Genomic DNA, 23,699 nt, shown 5'->3' with positions numbered 1-23,699 from the left:
AGAAAACCCTGATTTATTCAGCCAGAGAGGCATGTGGTGAGGTTGTCTGCAAGGATAGAAAAATAAGGACTCCATAGTGGATATAGGAAGTTAAAGAGACAGTGAAGGAAAAGAAGAAATCATATCAAACGTTCCTGGCAAATAAGTCAGCATTTGCTCTTAGAGAATACAGAGACAAATGTAAGAAAGTGAAACACTGTGTAAAACTAGCTAAACAAAAGTCATGGGAGGACTTTGGCAAGACCATAGAAAATAAATATCAAGAAGGCAGCAAGATATTCTGGAGGTTGTTGAAGCTCAGAAATGGAGGAAAGAGTGCTGTAAAAGGAATTACAGATGATAAAGGTGACATGAAAACAGGAGAAAAAGATATCATTGAAGTATGTAGTAATTACTTCGAAAAATTGCTAAATGAAACAAGCAGTGATAGCAGAGTGGTAAAAAAACACTCAACATGCATACAGTCAGAAATACATATCCATACTTGAAGTAGAAAAAGCCATCAAAGGCTTGAAATGTGGAAAGGCAGCATGAGTAGATTATATTCGACCAAAAATGCTTAAGTATGGTGGTATAAAAGTCTTACAGTGGTTGCACTGCATAGTTTAGACGGTGTGGACAGAGGGACAAATTCCCAATGATTGGAGTAGAGCTCACATAGTACCCATATATAAAAAGGGGAAATAAAACTGAATGTGAGAATTACAGAGGTATTTCCCTACTGAGTGTTCCTGGTAAGATTTATGCTAGTACTTGAGAAAAAAATTGTGGACGAAAAGCTTTGTGAAGAACAAGCTGGATTCAGGGCAAATAGAGGCTGTCAGGATCAGATCTTCACTTTACGACAAATAGTTGAGAAAGAATGGGAATATAACAAAGATCTGTATTTAAGTTTTGTTGATCTGGAAAAGGCATATGACAAGGTGCCAAGAGAGAAGCCATTCAATACGCTACAGTAATATTGTGTCAATGGGGCATTATATCAAGCAATATTTAGTCTTTATTTGAGTTGTAAGTCAGCAGTTAGAATTGAAGGAATTACAGGATGATGGTTTAATATTAAATCTGGTGTGAGACAAGGATGTACATTATCCCCTCTGTTATTCATTATCTATATGGATCACATTATGAAGGAAAGTGTTATTAAACATGATATTAGAATTGGAGATGTTAATGTCAGCTCTTTGCTTTATGCGAACACTTCTAAATAAATCCGCTACAAGCTTGCAAGATTCCCTGACTAAATTGAATAACTGTTGTAATAGATTTGGTATGAAGGTCAGCATTTAAAACACAATGAAAATAGGCAGAATCATTGAAAATGTCAACTGCGTTGGGAATGGAGAACTTGTGGAACAAGTAAAATATTTCAGCTACTTAGGCACAATTTTTAGTGAAGGTGGTAAATTGGAAATAGACAACAGAATCAACAAAGCTGGTATGGTAGGAAGCCAATTGAATAAATTCATGTGGAATAAGAGAGAAATTAGTCAGAACACTAAATTAGCTGTATACAAGACAGTGTTCAAACCAGTTTTAACTTATGGATCTGAGAGCTGGGTCAGAAGTAAAACACTTGACCAAAGACTAAAGACCACAGATATGAGAGAGTCTTGAGAAAGATTAGAGGTGTGAACAGATGGCATCAATGGCAATATATTAAAAAAAATGCGGATATTAGGAAAGAACTTGATATTTTCAGCATCCAGGAATGAGTTAGCAGAGCTAATCTCAGGTGGAATGGTCACTTAAACAGAATGGGCGATGAAAGATTAGCAAAACAAGTGTTCTCCATCAGGTTGACAGGAAAACAACCCAGAGGAAGACCAAGATATAAATGGATTGATACGGTACAAAGTGCCTTAGACGATAGAAATATAAGATCTGATAATGTTGGAGTCTTGACAAGTAAACAGACTGATTTGGAGGTAAATTGTAGATAGGGATTTAGTAATGATTTCAAGTTTTCATGTAGTACTATCATATCCTGTACACCCCCATTGATGCTGATGGCAATAATTAATGCCATGTGCCCATTGAGGGTACATTTGATGTACCCTGAATGGGTACATCAAATTAATTTGATGATGATATTAGTTGCATTTGTTTTTATTTTTTATTGTTCAGGTAACTTTTGTTAAGTTTGTGTTATAAAATATTGCTGACATTCATGGATGTTTCATAACAATAAAGAAATCTTTGGCACAGAGTTAAGTTATCAAGTTCAAGAATCATACTTTTTCAGCAGAAATCAAGAACTTATCACCTTAATAGACAAACTATATTGTTCAATTTGTCGAATCTACAAAAGGAGACTGCTCTTAACTTTAATCAAACCAGTTTGTAACAAAATACAGTAACCCCCCCCCCCCCCCCCCCCCGACTTACGTTATACATCGCAGTTATGTAATAAATGTCGAAAATTACAACTACTAGCGCGTATGAACATGTTTGCGTCTTTGACATCCATTGCAGTATGCAACGACATAATGTTAACTAGACTCTGCATTCACAGCAAATGTAACGAATAGTAACAGGCAGTGACAGGTTACCGGTAAACGCCGAGAGCAGTAGAGGGCAAGTGCGCAAAAGCCGTAACATTCAAACTGAAACCTACCAAATTAGAAATAAGAACTCCATAAACAATTCCTCCTTTCCCGTGACGTAAGTAGTCCATGCCTCGCGCGGTTAGTTTAGTCACTTGGTTATCACCATTAGTGTTCGTTGTTTATTTACCCTTAAAATGGATTCGAAATGCAAAACCGAATGCACTGGTAATAAATCTAAAAAACAAAAGGTCTGCAATTACTTTAGAAGAAAAGTTGAAAATAATTTGTTTGTATGAAGACGGGAAAATTATATCAACAATAGCTAGGGATATAAATCGACCTATTTCGATAGTGAAGGATAAAGTTTGCATTGTTGAAAGCATGAAAGGTGCGGTAACGTTGAAGGGTACAATCATTACCAAGAAGAGGCTGGGCGTGATTTCAGAGATGGGGAAATTGTTTTCTTACTGGATTGAGGATCTGACATAGAAGCAGATACCGTTGAGTTTTCTGATTATCCAGGAAAAGGCTAGGTCTTTATATTAAGATTTACAAGAGAAGGCTGGCATCACGGACACGGAGAGAGCATTTAAAGCTAGTGCTAGATGGTTCGAATGATTCAAGAAGCGTACAAATCTACACAGCATGAAAGTCACGGGCGAGGCAGCAAGTGCAGATACAGGCGCAGCAAGTAAATTTCCTGAACTTCTGGCAGAAATAATTGAGGAGGGAGAATATTTGCCTGACAAATATTTAATGTCAGCGAAACGGCTGTTTTGGAAGAGGATGCCAACACGGACATTTATTGCAAAAGAGGAAAAATCTATGCCTGGATTCAAGGTCGCAAAAGATTGGATCACTGTTATGATTGGTGGCAACACTTCAGGGGACTTGAAACTTAAACCGCTTACAGCGTACTATTCCCAAAGACCACGGGCGTTTAAGAACATTGACCCGAGTAGGCTGCCCATAATCTGGAAATCCAATACCAAGGCTCGAGTTGCACATGTGCTGTTCGCAGACTGGTTCAATAACCACTTCATTCCCCAGGTGAAGGAATATTGTGCCAAGAAAGGAATCCTGTTTAAAGTGCTTCTCCTCCTGGACAATGTCACCCCGGAAGAGTTGGATGACTTTCATTCTGACGTAAAAGTTGTTTACCTGCCTCCTAGAACCACTGTACTGTTGCAACCTATGGATCAAGGTGCTATTGCGACTTTCAAAGCCTACTATATGCGGCGTATGTTTCCCAAGCAATCAAGGCCATTGATAGTGGTGAGGGCATTACTCTTTGTGATTTCTGGAAGAATTATAATATCCTTGATGCTATCAAAAACATCGGGGTGGCATGGGATGAAGTCAAGCGGACAACAATGAATGCTGTGTGGAAGAAACTCTGCCCAGAAATGGTGCAAAATCGTTTAAAGGAAGGAGAGTAGACAATGACTGATATGGTTGTTGAGTTGACACAAGAATTACAGCAAGTGACGGAGACGTGTATGCAACTGGCAGAGCAATTAGAGCTGGAAGTGGATAATGTTGACATTAACGAGCTTCTTTTGAGTCACGATGAAGAGCTTACTAATGATGACCTTATTCAGTTGGAGGCATTCCGAAATTCCGAAGAAAATACTATGCCGATTGAACTGCCAATTCCAGACATTAAGAAATTTACAACAAAGGGACTAGCCAAGGCTTTTAACCTGACAGACATGGCGCTAGCAAAATTAGAATCGATGGATCCAAACACCGAGCGGTTCGAGAATGTCAGTTGCCGTATCCATTCCGATATGTCTAGCTACAAGGCCATCTAAGATGACAAAAAGCGTGTGACCACACAATCTACTCTAGACATGTTTGTGAGATGCCGCTCACAACAATGTCAAGATGATAACTCAGACGACCCTGACTACACTCAGCCTTCAACATCGGGAGGGGTAGAAGTTGCCAGAGAACAGCGTTTCTCTTCACAACCATCCACCACCAGCGGCGACTCTCCCACTTCAGTGCTAAATTAGCTGTCACAAGACATTTTTTTATTTGAAAAGTGTTATTTCAGTTTTGTTTTTATATTCTTTTATATATTTTTCATACTTTTATAGTTTATATCTGAGTAAATACTGCTGCATGATATTTCATTTATAAAATAATACTGTGTAAATAATATACTGTACATATCTATACATACACACATATAATAATAAATATTGCAGTTTCTTACGAAGTTACACTTAAGCAATTTACAAATTTGACTTACGTAAAATTCAAGTTATGTCTCAAGGTTACGGAACGCATTACTTACATAACTCGGGGGGGGGGGGGGGATACTGTACATACAAAGATTACTTCAAGGAATCAGCAAAAACTTAACAACTGTGAAACTGAAATTCAAATGGAAGACTGTTTATAGAAAAGAAAGAGGAAAGTTAAGATATGGAAAACAGAAATGAACATTAGAAAGTTCAATTATACATACTAGCCACTAATGTTGGAGACAAGAAATGGAACATTATTTTGGGACAAGAGAGCAATGATTCTTTAACTGAGTATATAGTCCAGCCCAACTATCCAATCAACAGCATTCTATTTCTAGTATTCTTTGTAGATCATTTTCTAAAAGAGAATTTTTGGTAAGACTTTCAACAACTGAAGGCTACTAACATAGGATATTTTTAATTATTTATTTTCAATTTAAAGAAAAGAAGCCAGCAAGAAGCTTCTCTATCTCTCTGAGGATTTTCTTTTTTTTTTCTTTAAGTAGATTTAAAAAGGGCCTGAGAATATGATTACTAAAAGACATCTGAACTGATAGCCTTATTGAACTAGTACTTTATTTTGAGTGAAATAGAGCAAAGAATTCTCAACTAAACTGACTGTATGCATTTTTGAAAATTATGGAGACAACTATTGTGTTTGAATAAAAACTTTAGTTTAAAATCTACATTCGACGTTTCGACCTTTATGTCAAGGTCATCTTCTGGAGCATACAATTATACACAGAAAACAAGCTACACTACAATCAAACTGGTTTGTTAAAGTTACTGACCAACCACTACAGCAATTGTTGGCCTGACCTCTGGTGGAAAAAAAAAAAAAAAATTATACATCAACAGTAGAGTCCTATTATTAGTGTTATCTGTTGGTTGTAGACACATTGGGCGCAACAACAAGTCTATGCATCTATCTATATACATATATTAACATCATGATTACATGTACATTCCAGCCAGTTGGTATGGAATGGTTTCTAATTTAAAAGGAGGGCTATAATTGCAAATGACTTTATGCGTGGGTTATGTATGACGAGTGGTGTGGAATTTGTGGATGTGTGGAGTGAGTTTGATGGGCGAAAGGATCTATATAAGATGGATGGCTTGCATTTGAATGGTTACGGTGTAAGACTTGAGAAAGTGTTGCTGAATGTAGTGGATGTGCAAATTCAGGGAAACTAGATTTGTTAGGGGGGGGGGAGTAGAGATACAGTCCTTATGGAGGCAGTTGAATGTAAGAATGAATATAATATGCCAGAGCAAATAAGGACAACAAATCTGAGTGGGATAGTTAATATAAGGCATCAAGGTAGGGTTGGGGCTAATGGGGGTCTTAAATTCATGTACACTAATACTAGGAGTATTAGGAACAAGAAGGAAGAGTTTTTGGCCATGGTTGGCACTTCCAGACCACAGGTTATAGGTATTAGTGAAACATGGCTGACTGTAGATGATATAACTAGTGGGATTGAATGTGATGGGTATAGTGTGTTCAGGAATGACAGAGAGAATAAAATGGGGGGAGGAGTATTGTTGATGATAGCTGATGAACTCCAGCCAAGGAGAATAGAAGATGAATTACAGGATAGAGAAAAGAGCACATTTGAGGCCATTTGGTGTGAGATTGTGGCTAGCAATCTCACACCAAATGGTGTGAGATTGCTAGCCACAATCTAACCACAATTCACAACACCAGGACTGCTGTTGTGAATTACCGACCGATTAGCATATCAGGAATCATTGTCAAGGTCTTAGAGAAAATAGTCAAGAGGAAAATACAAGATTGGATAGAAAAAAATGGGATACTGTATCGGGGACAGCATCGTTTTGTGAAGGGTAGGTCATGCCTCAGTAACTTGCTCACGTATTATAACACAGTGACGGCTGAACTGGATAAGGGTAATGGGTTTATGGTGATTCTACTGGACCTTGCCAAGGCCTTTGACAGGATTCCACATGGAATTCTAATCAGTAAATTGCAGCATATGGGAATGGACATAGGGTTGGTGAGATGGATAGGAGGGTGGTTGATGGAGAGATATCAGAGAGTGGTTTACTCAGGAGTAGAGTCCACAAGACGGCCTGTGACTAGTGGTGTGCCACAAGGATCTGTTCTTGGACCACTGCTGTTTAATTTGTTCATAAATGATATAGGAAATGATCCGAGAGGAACAGTTCGTTTGTTTGCGGATGATGCGAAGTTGGATAGGGCAATAGTGAATGCAGATGACGTCAAAATTTTGCAGGATGATTTGGATAGATTGGAGGTCTGGGCTAAGGAGAATGGATGTCAGTTTAATGTGGCAAAATGTAAGGTTATGCATTTTGGGGTGAAAAGATTGGCGGCAGTTTACTGCATTGGTGGAACCGTGCTCCAGGAAATTGATGAGGCATGAGATTTAGGAGTGTTGGTAGATAAGGAATTGAAATTTAGGGGACACATTGCAAAAGTGACCAAAACAGCTCATCAAATCACTGTTGCTGAAGAATACATTGACAAGCAGAGACAAGCAGGTTATTGTTCCTCTGTATCGAGCCTTGATAAGACCCCATCTAGACTACTGTGCTCAGATTTGGTCACCTAGGTTTCTTCTTGATGGGGAGGAGGTGGAGAGGATCCAGAGGCGAGTGACCAAGATGATAGCAGGTCTGTGGAATGAACCGTATGAGAATAGGTTGAGGATTTGTGGGTTGCAAAAATTGGTTGATAGGCGGAGGAGGGGAGATATGATTGAGTCATTCAAATTACTGAAGGGTTTCTATAAAATTAATTCAGAAGATATTTTTGAGAACAGGGCTGGTTGTGGGAGGACTAGGGGACACCCATGGAAACTGGGCAAAATTGTGGTTAGTAAAGGTGTTAGAGCTGGGTTCTTTACTTTTAGAGTCGTGAATGAGTGGAATGCGCTCCCTGAGTCTGTGGTGGATGCTGTGACAGTGAATGAGTTTAAGGCGAGGTATGATAGATACTGTATGAATGTCAAATAGTTGTGGTGAATATGATTTGGGGCCTCCCTCGATGAGTCTAATGACTCCCTGGAGTTGCCCGTAATAATAGTAATAATACTAGCTGAAGATTGGCTAGAGTCCTGACTTATGCTGGATCTTATATATTAGGTGGGCTGAATGTGTGCCATTGATTTGGTGTAAGGTATTGAGCACGTGACAAGTAAACTGACTGTACATGTATAAAGAAGCACTGAGGAATGCGAGCTTGTGAACTTTCAAAAAGTATTCTTTTGTCAAATTTTAAACTACTTTTTTTTTTTTTAGCATAGTTTAAACTGTTTACAACTAATTGCCAAGACTAAGAGAGGTGAATATAATGAATGTCATCTTTAAGAATTTGGAGAATTTTTTTTTTTTTTAGAAATTTTTTACCTTGGGTATACATATGTTAAAGATACTAAGCATTATAAACTTGGTTTTAATCCTTTTTACAAAGTAAGCTTGTTTGCTTACTTGGGAAAAATAATTAAAACCAAGTTTATAAAATTGCGTGGTATCTTTATCTTTATATATATATATATATATATTTTTTTTTTTTTTTTTTTCCAGGTAAATAATTACAGCTATCTTTCCTAAATGTGTTGAGCTCAACAGCCTGTCATGGCCAAGAACTTGGCTTCTCAGGGATAGACATTGAAAGTTTTTTTTTTTTCATCTGTTACAAAGCAAATTATATTTGACAAAAAAATTATATTCTTCTTTAATCCCAAGTGTACCAAACAAAATTTGTGCATGAATCTTTGTGATTAGCTCCTTGTATACAGAAGCTGCCCAGTCATGAAGATATTTCATGCACAAATTTTGTTTGCTAATCCTTTTGTAAAGGATTAAACAAGAATATAATTTCAAATATAAGTTACTTTTTCACTACATGCAAAACTTTCAACATCTGTCTTGGATCTAGAGTATTTTAATAATAGCTGATAATGCATTGATTCAACTTTGGCACCTTCCAAGGTCTGGGGTCCTGCTCCCACTGATAAGATCTCAATGGAGATCAAACGTGGCTTCTCCTGTAATGCTTTTTGCATTATGAGATACTGAGCCAGTCAATGTGAGGTCAACATCCTCTATAAACAAGTGAAACTGTGAAGATACTTTAAGTGCAAACTTTGTTTGTATACGCTATATATATATATATATATATATTATTTGCATGCAGATTGACTCTGTTTATGAACATGTTCAATAACTTTAATGACTTAAAACACTGAGATAATTAAGAATAAAAGTTTAATAAGGACACAACTAGTTTCATTGGTAAGCCAACTTCATCAGGTGTCAAAGCACAAAGGTATATACAAAAAGAAAGACAGAAACATTACACACTTACAACAACAAAGTTTTCAAACAACTATAGTTAAGTTTGAATTGGAGTCCATGCTTCAGTTCTAGCTACATTTATATGCGTTGTGTGATCTTGCGAGACAGTCAATACTGAATAGCAGAGCTATGTGAATCTGGTAAATTGTAACTAATGTTGCTATTTATGTGGGTAGAATCGAGGGTGATTTCTTTCGACTTCAGGATAAGTCTTTAAAGTTCATCGTAACATTTGTGAATATTAGAAGTTAGATTCCAGTCTGTTTGGTGTTGGCGGCCTTCATCAGAGTTTACAGAGAACAAGACGTGGCTGGCGAGGGCACTGGCTCGGATTCTATTATAAGAGATGTCTCATTTGTGCTCTTCAAGATGGAGAAAGATTGATTTATCATTCTGTCCATAATAGGTTTACCACAACTACAAATAATTCTGTATACTCTTGGGAACTGAAGATGGCGATGTTTTTCTTTAGGCTGACCAAGGATAGATTGGAGTTTTGGTAAAGTAGGGAAGCACGTTTTGATGTTGAACTTTTTAAATATTCTTGCCAGTTTCGGAGAGAGGGAAGTGATGTAAGCTCTGGGGGTAGTAGAATCTTCATTGGTTTGTTGAAGACAGTGAAATAGAAGTTTCTCAATACTTTTTAGAGAGAAACCATTATTGATAAAGGCCCTTTTGGGGAAATTAAGTTCATTTTTAAGCTCTTCGTCATCTGATAATAAGGATCTGGCCAGATGTGCAAGAATATATATGCCATATTTCTGTGGAGGGTAGTGGTGGGAGGTATCTATCTGTATGTGTTGGTTTCCTGAAGATTGAAATTTTAATATTATCAGTACTCCTGGTTAGCTTTATGTCTAAAAAAGAAAGACAATTGTTAACTTCTAGCTCAGAGGTGAATTTGATGTTGTGACGAAATTATTTAAATGATCCAAGAAAACTTTGAGGTTATCTGGGCTGTGTTCCCATATAAGAAAAATATTACGAATATAATGGAGCCAGATTTGAGGTTTCAGCATAGCAAAAAAAAAAAAAAAAAAAAAAAATGCTTTATCTTCAGTCTTCAAGAAATATGTTTGCTAACAGCAGAGAAAGTGGACTACCCATGGCTAGTTCGGTGTTTTGTTTGTAGATCTTGTCTTCGAATCTGAAGTAGCGTGAGTCAACACAATGAGTCAGCAAAGCAAAGAACTTTTTTGATAATTTATTCTTGAGAATAGCGAGAACCTCCTGGGTTGGTATATTGGTAAAGAGCAAAACTATGTTGAAACTTACCATCATATCTGATTTGTTCAGTTTGAGGTTTTTGATCTTGGAAACAAAGTCAGCTGAATTCTTGATGTAAGAATAGGATTTACCTGTGAGATGTTTTAAGGAAGAGGTGAGATATTTAGAGAAATTGTAAGTGGGCAAGTCGATGCCTTCAACTATGGTCTTAAGGGAGTATTTATTTTGTGAATCTTAGGAAGGCCGTACAACCGTGGGATAAGAGGATGAACGGATCTGAGAAATTACCAAGGAATATTCAAAACGCGGATATTCCTTGGTAATTCCGAAGTTGATTTTAGAAAATTGTTGGTCCTATTATGTAACTCTCTTATGGGATCCCTATTAAGTTCAGAGTAAGTATCTTCTAATAATTCAAGAATTTTATGGTGGTAGTCTGTTTTATTTAGAATGACTGTGGCATTTCCTTTGTCAGCTGGAAGGATGATAATATCTTTGTTCTTTCTCAGTTTTTTAATGTCTTGTCTTTCACTAGGGGAAATGTTCTCGGAAGATGGCTTTGCATTATTAATTGTAAAAATAGCTTCCATCCATAGTAGATTTGTGTCTTGAGTTGGAAGTAAGGAGGCAACTTTTGGAAATGGATTTGGAGAAAGGACAAAATTGAGTCCCTTGGCAAGAATACTTTCTTCCACTGTTGTGAGGATATGTGAAGATTTATTTACAACTACTTTTTTTAAAAACAAGGGAAGCATAAGTTGAGGAGGAACGTTCCAATGTACATTTGACAGAATCGAACTTTCCGATAAGTTTAAATATGTTTATGTTTTGGATTCTTGAAGCCAAAAGTGCGCTGATTTCTTTCATGTTGTTCCATGACATCGTCTAAGGAAACCTCTAAGCAATTTTCTAATAAACTTTTCTTTGTGCGTTTAGTATCTACAATTCGTTCCAATAGAAGTTTGAGTTTTGCCTTCTGGTAAATTCTATGCGCCTGAGCTGTTCTGATGGATTCTTTGAAATCAAGAAATCAAGATTTAACAGAATAGCACTTACATCTTTTTAAGAAGACCAGTTTGTTGGTGAAAAGTCCAATATTCCTGAGTGTCTTTTAGTAATCCTTAATGAGATGTTGAGTATCCTCACCATAAGGAATATGGTTATTTGTATGCAGATTGACTCGGTTTATGAACATGTTCAATAATTTTAATGACTTAAACACTGAGATAATTAAGAATAAAAGTTTAATAAGGACACAACTAGTTTCGTTGATAAGCCAACTTCATCAGGTGTCAAAGCACAAAGGGATATACAAAAAGACCAACAGAAACATTACACACAACACAGAGCTTTCAAAAAACTGTAGTTAAATTTCAATCGGAGTCAGTGCTTCAGTTCTAGCTACATTTATATGTGTGCGTGTGATCTTGCGAAACAGCCAATACTGAATAGCAGAGTGAGTCTGGTAAATTATAACTAAGGTTGCTATTCATGTGGATAGAATCGTGAGCAATTTCTTTTGATTCCAGGATACGTTTTGAGTTCATCGTCTATTTCACAGTCGTCACCAAACCAATGAAGATTCTACTATCCCCAGAGTTTACATCTCCTTATCTTACATCAGTTCCCTCTCCCCAAAACAGGCAAGAATATTAAAAAAAAGTTCAACATCAAAACGTGCTTCTCTACTTTACCAAAAGTCCGTTCTATCCTTAGTGAGCCTAAAGAAAACATCACTATCTTCAGTTCCCAGGAGTATATACAGAATTATTTGTAGTTGTGGTAAACCATATTACGGACAGACTGATAAATCAATCTTTCTCCATCTTGAAGAACACAAAAGAGACATCTCTTATAATAGAATCCGAGCCAGTGCCCTCACCAGCCACGTCTTGTTCTCTGTAAACTCTGATGAAGGCTGCCAACAACAAATAGACTGGAATCTAACTTCTAATATTCACAAATGTTATGAAGAACTTTAAGATGTATTCTGGAGTCAAAAGAAATCACCTTCAATTCTACCAACATAAATAACAACCTTAGTTACAATTTAACAGACTCACATGGCTCTGCTATTCAGTATTAGCAGTCTCAAAAGATCACACATACACAATAAATGTAGCTAGAACTGAAGCACGGATTCTAATTCGAACTTAACTACAGTTTTTGAAAGCTCTGTTGCTGTGTGTGTAATGTTTCTGTCGATCCTTTTGTACATACTCTTGAGCTTTGACACCTGATGAAGTTGGCTTACCAACGAAACTTGTTGCGTCCTTATTAAACTTTTATACTTAATTATCGCAGTGTTTTAAGTCAATGAAATTACTGAACAAATTATTATTGAACTTTCCAATACACACACACACACACACACACACACACACACACACACACACACACACAACAGGTAACCCTCGTATAACGCGGCTTCGATATAAGACGGTCTACAAACTGTAGTTACCCTTTATCTTTTCATATATTTTTCAATGCGAGACTTAAAAATCAAATTTTATCTTCGTTAAATTTGCATCTGCCTATATCGTGCATGTAGTTATAGGTAGCGAATTTATATTAGGGGAAATACCCTTTAGCACATATGTACGTCAATTGTTTACCGTATAAAGTATTTATTGTTGAAAATTGTCTTCGTTTTCTGCAAGGAAAGCGCATGAAAAATCACAAGTCTGTTAATCTCAAGCTGAGAACTTTATTTTTTGGTGAGTTACATACAATATGTAATGTTTTTTTTTATAGTAATGGCCACTTAGAACGCTTTTGCAATATATGCGTTTGTTAATAGGGACCCACCCACTGTAAATTGCCAAGGTAACAATTCAACAAGACTAAAGATACATTCAGTTTCGATCAGCACATGAGACTCAACCTTCACGAACTTCTTAAGTGCTCCAATCTCTTCAATAGTGAATTAATTGATGGGGAAATAGATTTAAATGAGGAGGAACTAGTACAATTAGATGGTGTCAAACTAAATGGCAGGGAAAGTTCTGCCAAAGATTCTGATTGTGATAAATCTGTTAAAGAATTCAGTTTAAAGAAATTAGCAATAGGATTGGACTTGACAAGAAAGTTATTTTATGGATAATGATCTCTCAATAGAGGGCTCTGGAAAATTCACGAGACAATTGGATATTTGTTTAGCTCCATAATATCAACTTAATAAAATATTGCAGCAAAGTGGTAAGCAAGGTCTTATTACTGACTTCTTGATAACTAAACCAGCCAAAGTATGCAATGAGAATTATACTAATGATGTCCAAGAGAGTTCAAGTGATGACGACGTCTGGCCACTCATAAATAAAGAACATCTACAAAATGTTAGTTTTGAAGAGAGTGATGATGATTAAAATATACACTTTATTTAAATTTACCCAAAACATTTATGTATTATGCACAATGAAGTTTACATACAATTTATATTTTTTTATAATTTTAAACTATGTATTTGTTTCTTAGTTTATATGTTTTCTTGACTTACATGAATTACCTGAATTAAATAAAAATATATTTTTGTTGGATATGTCATTGTTTATATAATCTTAAAAAAAAAAAAACGATTTCTGAATCTAACCCTACTTTTTCTATGTGATCTAAGTGTCGCATAACACGATTTATATAACGCTGCATTTTTGTGTAACCTAACATCCACTTTATACGAAGGCTACCTGTACACACAATATATATATAAAATGGGATTGTAGTGCTATAGGGTCAAAGCTGTATAACTGAGAGGAGACCTCCACATAGACTTTAAAGGAATGTGGAGAACCAACCAGGGCTTCTGACCTAATGTCCAATCCTCAACTTCTCGTGGTGCACCCTGTTAGATATCTACCAGGATACTGAACGAAATAGCAGGCTAGAAATTTGGGATTTAGCCGATCAAATTGTATTCTTATTAGCTTAAACCAAAATATCAAATGATGGTACAACATGACAGAATTTCAAGCTGGATGGGGTGTCGCCGGTTTAAACAAGGCCCCCGTTGTTTTCGCCAGGGAACAAAGGTGAACAGCGAAAAGTCAGCTACTGGAACAAATCCTAAAATATACCACAACTCAACATAACCAGAGTTCAAGATGGGTACTATTAACATAAGAAGCCTGAATGGCAAAGAAATGGAGCTAGCTGAGGAATTAGATAAGTACCAGATCAACATAATAAGGGTGACTGAAACAAAAAAGAAAAAAACTGGTGAGAACATTCTGAGCAATAAATACAAAATGCTATATTCAGGCAATGACAATCAAGGAAAAGAAGCAGTAGCCATAGTATTCAACACAAAATACGATGCTAATCTTCTTGAATGGCAAGCAGTCTCAAGTAGAGTGAAGTGGACAAATATCAGAATGGGGAACTGGACAATGAAACTTATTTGTGCCTATGGTCCCACAGAAGGTTCTACTAAGGTAGAAGTGGAGGAATTTTTTGAGGATTTAGGGAAAGCAACTGACACAATGAAAAAGGAAAAGTTGGTCCTTGTTGGGGATCTAAATAGCAGAGTAGGAAATGATTGTCAGACATACAAAAATATATTGGGAAAATTTGGAGAAAAGAGCAAAGCTAATAATAATGGCAAATATTCGTTGGATTTCTGCTCAAGACATGGACTGGTTATTACTAACACCATGTTCCAACATAAAAATGTACACAAATTCACATGGAGAGAAGAGGCAAGGAATAAGAAAGTCTCATTGACTATGTTATTGTTGATAGTGATGTTTTCTCCCTGGTGCAAGACAGCAGAGTGAACAGAAGATTTGAAATTGATCACCATTGAGCAGAACAGGAACCAAACATTGGAAATTCAGTGGCAAGCACTGAAGAAAACACTGATTGATTCTGTCAGAGAGGCATTTGGTGAGGTTGTCTCAAGGATAGAAAAATAAGAACTGCATGGTGGACAAAGTAAGTTAAAGAGGCAGTGAAAGAAAAGAAGAAAACATATCAAAATTTCCTGGCAAATAATTCAGCTTGTGCTCTTAGAGAATACAGAGACAAATGTAAGAAAGCTAAACACTCCGTAAAACTGGCTAAACAAAAGTCATGGGAGGAATTTGGGATGAACATAGAAAATAAATCTCATGAAGGTGGCAAGAAATTCTGGAGGTTGTTGAAGAAGATCAGAAATGAGGAAAGAGTGCTGTAAAAGGAATTAGAGATGATAAAGGTGACATGAAAACAGGAGAAAAAGCAATTCAAATCACTACAGTTATATGGTGTCAGTGGGGAATTATATCAAGCAATATTTAGTCTTTATTTGAGTTGTAAGTCAGCAGTTAGAATTGGAGGAAGTACAGGCTGATGGTTTAATGTTAAATCTGGTATAAGACAAGGATGTACATTATCCCCTCAGTTATTCATTATCTATATGAATCACATTATGAAGGAAAGTGGTATTAAATCTGATCCTTGAAATATGGAGTAATTACTTTGAAAAACTGCGAAATGAAACAAGCAGTGATGACAGCGCAGTGGCAAAAAACACTGACCAGGCATGCAGTCAGGAATACATATCCATACTTGAAGTAGAAAAAGCCACCAAAAGTCTGAAATGTGGAAAGGCAGGAGTAAATGATATTCAACCAGAAATGCTCAAGAAAAGTCTTACAGTGGCTTCACTGCATAGTTCAGAGGGATGAATTCCAGATGACTGCAGTAGAGTTCTCATCTCAATAGTACCCATATATAAAAAGGGAAATAAAATAAAACTGATTGTGAAAATTACAGAGGTATTTCTCTACTGAGTGTTCCTGGTAAGATTTATGCCAGTATACTTGAGAAATGGTTGGGAAGGATTGTGGAAGAGATGCTTGGTGAAGAACAAGCTGGATTCAGGCCAAATAGAGCTGTCAAGATCAGATTTTCACTTTATGACATAGTTGAGAAATCATGGGAATATAACAAAGATTTGTATTTAAGTTTTGTTGATCTGGAAAAAGCAAATTACAAGGTGCCAAGAGAGAAGCTATTCAAATCGCTACAGTTATATGGTGTCAATGGGGCATTATATCAAGCAATACTTAGTCTTTATTTGAGTTGAAAGTAAGCAATTAGAATTGAAGGAATTACAGGATGATGGTTTAATGTTAAATCTGGTGTCAGACAAGAATGTACATTATCCCCTCAGTTATGCATTATCTATATAGATCAAATTATGAAGGAAAGTGGTATTAAATCTGAAATCAAAATTGGAGATGTTAATGTCAGCGCTTTGCTTTATGCAGACGATGTTATACTTCTAAATAAATCCGCTACAAGTCTGCAAGATTCAATGACTAAATTGAATAGCTGTTGTAATAGATATGGTATGAAGGTCAGGATTAAAAAGACAAAGACAATGAAAATAGGCAGAAACAATGAAAATATGAACTGCATTGTGAATGGAGACCTATAGAACAAGTAAAACATTCCAGCTACTTAGGCACGATTTTAATGATGATGGTAAATTAAATATGGAAATAGACAACAGAATCAACAAAGCTGGTATGGTAGGAAGTGAACTGAATAAATTTATATGGAATAAAAGAGAAATTAGTCAAAACACTAAATTAGCTGTATACAAGACAGTGTTCAAATCAATTTTAACTTATGGATCTGAGAGCTGGGTTAGAAGTAAAACACTTGACCAAAGACTAGGGATCGCAGATATGAGAGTCCTGAGTAAGATTAGAAGCGTGAACAGATTGCATCAATGGCAATATCATATTAAAAATTAGGATATTAGGAAAGAACTTGATATTGTCGGCATCCAGGAATGCATTAGAAGAGCTAATCTCAGGTGGTATGGTCACTTAAGCAGAATGGGAGAGGAAAGATCAGCAAAACAAGTTTTCTCTACTGGGTTGGCAGGAAAAAGACCCAGAGGAAGACCAAGACATAGGTGGATTGATATGCCAAAAAGTGCCTTAGAAGATAGAAATATAAGGTCTGATAATGTTGCAGCCTTGACAGGTAACAGACTGATTTGCAGGAAAATTGTAGATAGGGAGTTAGTAATGATGTAAATTTTTCATGTAGTACTATCATATCCCATATGCCCCTTGTGAGGGTACATGGCAGGAATTTGATGATGATATATTGGAAAGAACAATAATACTCAAGGAAAGCTTAGTTCGATTTAAAACTTCAGAATTACTAATTAGTGCCAATGCAATGTCAATTTGTAAGTTTATAAACAGCAATATCACACTTAATTTTAATGGAACTCCTAATGAATAGGAAATTTTGCTTTTCATATCAGCTAATTATTTTGTTGGTCAACCACAAAAACAATTTATTCTGGACATGCCACACTGGCTGGTCAAGTGGATAGCACATATGCTCTTGAACCACCAGGATGTGTATTCAAATTCCACTATGGAAATTAATGAATGTGAGAAAAATTTTAAAATTTGCATCTGAATAATTCAAATTTTATTTAAAAACGCCAATTAACTTTTCTAACACATTAAGCAAGCCCACCAGAAATATCCCCCCCCCCCAAAAAAAAAACAGATTATAGTATTCACTGAGCCAAAAAATCATGTATCTTCTTACCTGAATCTCATGGTCTTAAAATTCCTGTATATCCGTAACATTTACAAATGCCAAATTATTTTCATCAACTAACTATTTATATAAAAAACAAAAATAATAAAATAAAATCAGAATAGCCCAGACCAACATGTTCCTGTGGCATAATGTTGCTTACAAGTTTAATTGCAAATCAGGATGCAATACCTGTTACATCAGATTCGCTATTCGTTCCCATTCCTTAAGGCCACACTGAATTTAACATTATCAGGATTGCAATATTCTCATGCCAGATTAGTTATATTCCACTACCATTAAGAGAACGAACACAAACACTAGCAATGACAAAATTTCACTACTGAAATATCTTTATAGGCAAATACGATCAAAACACCCCTGAAATTGACAAGGCCATTATTGATTTCTAAGAAAATTAAACCAAATTAAGTTGCTCTGAATTCCTAGTGATAAGAAGCGCTCAATACAGTATAAACACAAAAAAGACCTATCTAATCTTGCCCTTGTGGCAATTAAACAAAAATTATCTCCACAATTCTCAAACCAACCACACTTCTTAATACACTGTTTTCATAAAAGTATGCAGCAAGCTCATAGTTTTCTCCCTAAATCTGACAATGATTTAAATGAAATGACCATCATGCTGTTATATTGCTGGCATTGTGTATATAAGGTTTTTTTGTTTGTTTGTTCTTTTTTTTTTTTTTTTTGTTCATTTTCAGTTCTTCAAAAATTTTTAATTCTATCTTGTTTAATTCATTTTTTCGGCTATTTGATAAACATTTCAATGTGCAGCTACCAGCTCTTCAACATCTCTCTCTCTCTCTCTCTCCAAATTATATACCACCTCAGTTCACTCAAGTCCTGAACTAAGTACTATATCATCCTTACCTTCAAAAAAAGCATATTAAATTAATAAATTCTTTAATATAATATAATAAATCACATTTAGTTTAAATATTATTTTTAGCTTAGGTTGAATAGATGATGGAGAATTTCTATTACTAAATCAGTTTTGCTTTTTCCAGTCTATTAAATATTACAAGTCAAAAAAAATTTCAGAAACATCTGAAATGTTGAAAACAATTTTCTGCATGCTACTTATTTAATCTACATCATATTAGACTACTTCCAATCAAACAATGGAAACAAATTAGCACAAATAACAGCCAAAAGAGAGAGCACCATAAGATCACAATAATCAACTATAGGTAAAGAAGTGAATAATGCATAAACCTAATATTTAACAGTATAATGCCACTTTACTGGTAAATACTCAAGTATGAAGGATATCTCTAAACAAGATACATGATGTGGAACAACTACTTAAGTTGTTTCACCTTTGTGTAATACTTCAGTATTGTTCCACTGAATTCTGTGTTTTGTAAATAATGTGTGGCTTGCTAAACTGGATTTGTTGGGTTCTTAAGCGAGATGTATTCCTGATGTTCTTCAAGATGAATTTGTGCAGAGCGACTAGGTCTGCAGGGGATTCTGTAAACTCCAGAATAAGAAAGAGGAAGATATCTGTCTTTAGGTGAGAGATAAGGAAGGTATGTTCTTGATGAAGGTTCTAAACTGAAGGATCAAGGAGTGGCAACCATAAGAAGAATCCTAATATGTGGGCATGAGTATCTGGTTCCCACCAGAAACATCATCCTCACTTTTAACAAACCAAAAGTGCAACATCTGTCAAAGTAGGATATATCAGCTGCCCAGTATAGCTCTATATCCCATAACCCCTTGTTTGCAAATTGGATGGAAAGAGACTTGTAAGTTAATCTGTTGAAGTAATCTTGCTATTTTTTTCTGAAAGTCCCTGAACATATGGAATACAAACTAATTTCTTGAGGCAGTTTAGGATAATAGCCATAATTATTTTTTTGCATTATACCCATTAGAGATAAAATTAGTTCTGATAATAAACAGTTCTTTGTTTAGAAGAGAATCTGTAGAACATATTTTATGAGTTCTGGCTACTAGAGGTTTGGCTACACCAAATTTCTGACAAGGATGATAAAAGTTAGAATCAATGTATTTACTGTACAAGTTGGTTGATGTAGAATGAGAACATCCAGAAAAGACTATTACTGGTAATTAGTTTACGGAATTAACAACGCATATAAAGTATATTAATTAAAGGTAACTTTAATAAATAACTTCTATATTTCGGCAACGTCACATTGCCATCTTCAGGAACATAAAGATATGGTATGTGCACTCAGGAACTAACACAAAGCAAATGAGGAAGAAAGCAAGAAACTAATATTGTTCCTAAAGTCCTAATGGTGCCCTCTTGCAGGCTAATTTGGTAGTCTTGGCAGTTGGGCTGAAGTTCTCATAATGAAAGTCTCCCAAATTTGGGGCAGTTTCATGCACCCAAATTTGTTGAGGTTAGGAACGTTTTTTAGAGCTGCTGAAGATTCTTTGAATAATCTTTCGTATTTAAACTTGCTGCGATGAATTATTTTTGTTTTCTTCCAACGAATTTTATGGTGGGTATCTAAGGCATGGTCTGCCAGCCCAGAGCGGCTGTACTGGTAAAACCGGATGTAGTCTTGGTGTTCTGAAATCCTGATATTTGTTGTTCTGCCTGTTTGGCCAAAGTAGGACAATTTGCAGCTGCAAGGGACCTGGTATACACCAGGTAGGTCTAGGGGAAGTGGTTGGTCTTTGGTAGAGCGGATAAGGGATGCCAACTTTTTATATGGTCTGTAACAGGAAGTAAGGTCATATTTTTTGAGGATATTGGTTATTTTCTCAGAGGTGCCCTGGATGTAGGGGATGGTGATAGACTTGGTGTAATCTTTATTGTGAAAGGGGGGGGGGGTTGTGGTTTACAGGTTTTAGTATTTTTTGGATTTTTTGGGGGTTATAGCCATTGGCTAAGAAAGTGTTGAGGATGTGGTTTAGTTCAATAGTCAGGGCCTTGTCATCTGAGCAGATTAATTTTGCCCTGTTATAGTGTTTTTATCACCCCATATTGTTGTGAGGGGGGGGGGGAATTGCTGGTGAATGTATCTGCCAGTGTGGGTGGGTTTTCTGTAAACAGAGAAAACCAAAGATCCATCAAGTTGGCGGGTGATTAAAGTGTCTAGGAAGGGGAGGGTGTTGTTTTCCTCTTTTTCTAAGGTGAACTGGACTCTGGGGTGTTGGTTGTTTAAGTGTGCTAGGAAGGAGTGGACTGTGTCTGAGCCATGTGGCCAAATAGCAAACACATCATCCACATAACGAAGCCAAATAGTGGGTTTTTGTGGGGCGGAGTTTAAGGCTTTCTCTTCAAATGTCTCCATAAAGAAATTGGCCAAGGGTGGGGAAAGTGGTGAACCCATGGCTGTCCCCTCTATCCTAACCTCAACAAATTTGGGTGCATGAAACTGCCCCAAATTTGGGAGACTTTCATTATGAGAACTTCAGCCCAACTGCCAAGACTACCAAATTAGCCTGCAAGAGGGCACCATTAGGACTTTAGGAACAATATTAGTTTCTTGCTTTCTTCCTCATTTGCTTTGTGTTAGTTCCTGAGTGCACATACCTTTATGTTCCTGAAGATGGCAACGTGACGTTGCCGAAATATAGAAGTTAATTATTAAAGTTACCTTTAATTAATATACTTTATATGCATTGTTAATTCCGTAAACTAATTACCAGTTATGTCTAACCAACGTATAAGTCTTGCTACCAGAAAAGACTATTTCTACTCAATTCTTGGCTTTATTGAATTTATTTTTTTGAGAAATTCATGAAGATTGGACAAGGAAGAGTTCCATACAACAAACACATCATCAACATATCTGTATTAAGCTAATGGTTTAGGTGAAAAAAAGTCCAGAATATGTTGTTCAAAATGTTCCATAAAATAATTAGCTAGAGATGGGGAAAGGGAAGACACCAGAGCTGTTCCATCTGTTTATACAGTTTGTTCTGGCAGCTAAAATATCCTAAATTAATGACAAAGTCAAATAATTTAAAACATCAGGAGGAAAGTATGAATTAATTCAATCGTATCTGTCAGATGGATGTTTGTAAAGAGTGAGACTACATCAAACTTACTAGATCTGTGGATGGTAAGGATAATCCTGAAATTTTATTTTTAAAATCTATTGAATTTTATTAAAAATAATTTATGAACTAAATTATTTTATTGTAATTTATTTTGAATATCGATTAATGCAGATAGAGCTATTCTCCTGTAGTTGATAATACACATAATATCATATGCTTTTAACTGAATTCTTTTTTCTTTTGTGGTTTTCTATAATTGTATTGACAATAGTCATCAAATTTAGTTTAAATTAAACTGAGACATTTAAATTAAACGCAAGTGACTCTGGTAATATTTTATGGATTCTTCCTCTTACATCGATTTTTAAAAGAATGAATTTATAAATGCTGAGAGAAGAGAATGAGTGGGATAGAGAGCCTATGTTCACAGGATCAAAAGTTGGAAATGACCAGTTGATACATAGCTATATTTTTTCAAATATAGATCACATAATGAGTAAGGATGACAATGATTTTATTAAATGTAAAATTAAATTACGCACACAAATAAATAAATAAAATAAAAAACACTTACGAATTACATAAGGTTCCAATGCTTGAGGTATCATACTTCTGGCTTTTTCTAGATCTTCTGCATTGCAATTTCCCTTATCCAAATTCAGTGCCAGCCGCATTCGTTTCAGAACTTCAATGTCATCATGAATTTCAAATGTATTATCAAAGTTGAATAAATATTCCATTCTGGAAAAAAAAAAAAAAAATCATATCTTGTACCGAAATATTTACTCACTTTTTCCTAACATAAGTGGCACAAAAGCGCTTCTCATTATCATATATTATTTGAATTTAAAATTTCAATTTGTGCACTTTTAATACAAATTTAGAAATAATACTGACTAACTTCAATCTTTAATCTCACTGTTGTGCTTTATTATCTCCTGCAGTTTTTGGTAGCCAAAACATTTCATTTTAATGAATTCTTCATAATTTTGTTCATAAAAAAAGGTCAAAAATACAAGTAGTTCATTTTTGCTTTCAGGGTTGATGAAATTTTACAAAAATGTTATGTTACACAGGAATTACTCCAATTCACTCATTTACGGAGACCTCACAAAAAAAAAAAAAAAAAAAAAATCTTGGATTGGTTCCCTGATCATTTACCTATATCACAAAGATTCCCGATAGTTTTTACACCAGCTTCCAATATTCATCATCATCAAATTCCTGACATATACCCTTCAGGGATCTTATGATAGTACTGCATGAACAGTTACGTCACTACTAACTTCTTATCAACAATTTTTCTCTGGTTAGCCTGTTATCTGTTAACATTCCAATATTATCAGATTTTACATTTCTGTCTTGTAAGGCAAGTTTTACTATATCAATCCATCCATCTACATCTTGGTCTTCCTCTGGAGTTTTTTTCCCTACCATCCTGGCAAAGAACATGTCTTTAGCTAATATTTCCTCTCTCATTCTGTTTAAGTGGGCATACCACCTGATATTAGCTCTGCTAACACATACCTGAATGCTAACAATGTCAAGCTCTTCCCTCATATCCTCATTTTTAATATAATACTGCCACTGATGACACCTGTTCAGTCTCCTAATCTTTCCCAGGACTCTCACATCTGTGGTCTTTGGTCAAGTGTTTCATTTCTAACCAACTTCTCAGATCCATAAGTTGAACATTATCTTGTATATAGCTAGTTTAGTGTTTTGACTAATTTCTCTTATTCCATATAAATATATTCAGTTCACT

The 23,699-nt window shown here is 35.7% G+C and overlaps 1 protein-coding gene across 1 annotated transcript in view; it reads right to left on the bottom strand.

Moving 5' to 3' along the window:
• Positions 1-23,699, bottom strand: part of Dp (transcription factor Dp) — a 230,932-nt gene that overhangs the window by 24,882 nt on the left and 182,351 nt on the right. Inside the window, exon 9 of the mRNA XM_090414181.1 lies at positions 22,509-22,675. Coding sequence (XP_090270307.1) covers positions 22,509-22,675 — 167 coding nt within the window. The remainder of the gene's footprint in view (positions 1-22,508; positions 22,676-23,699) is intronic.

Source organism: Typopeltis vanoorti, chromosome 24 (assembly GCF_054136105.1).
Source record: "Typopeltis vanoorti isolate ZY-2024b chromosome 24, IOZ_Tvanoo_1.0, whole genome shotgun sequence".
NCBI classification, from domain to species: Eukaryota; Metazoa; Arthropoda; class Arachnida; order Uropygi; family Thelyphonidae; genus Typopeltis; species Typopeltis vanoorti.
Note: the sequence above shows the minus strand (reverse complement) of the source record. Positions and strands in the feature narration are given on the sequence as shown.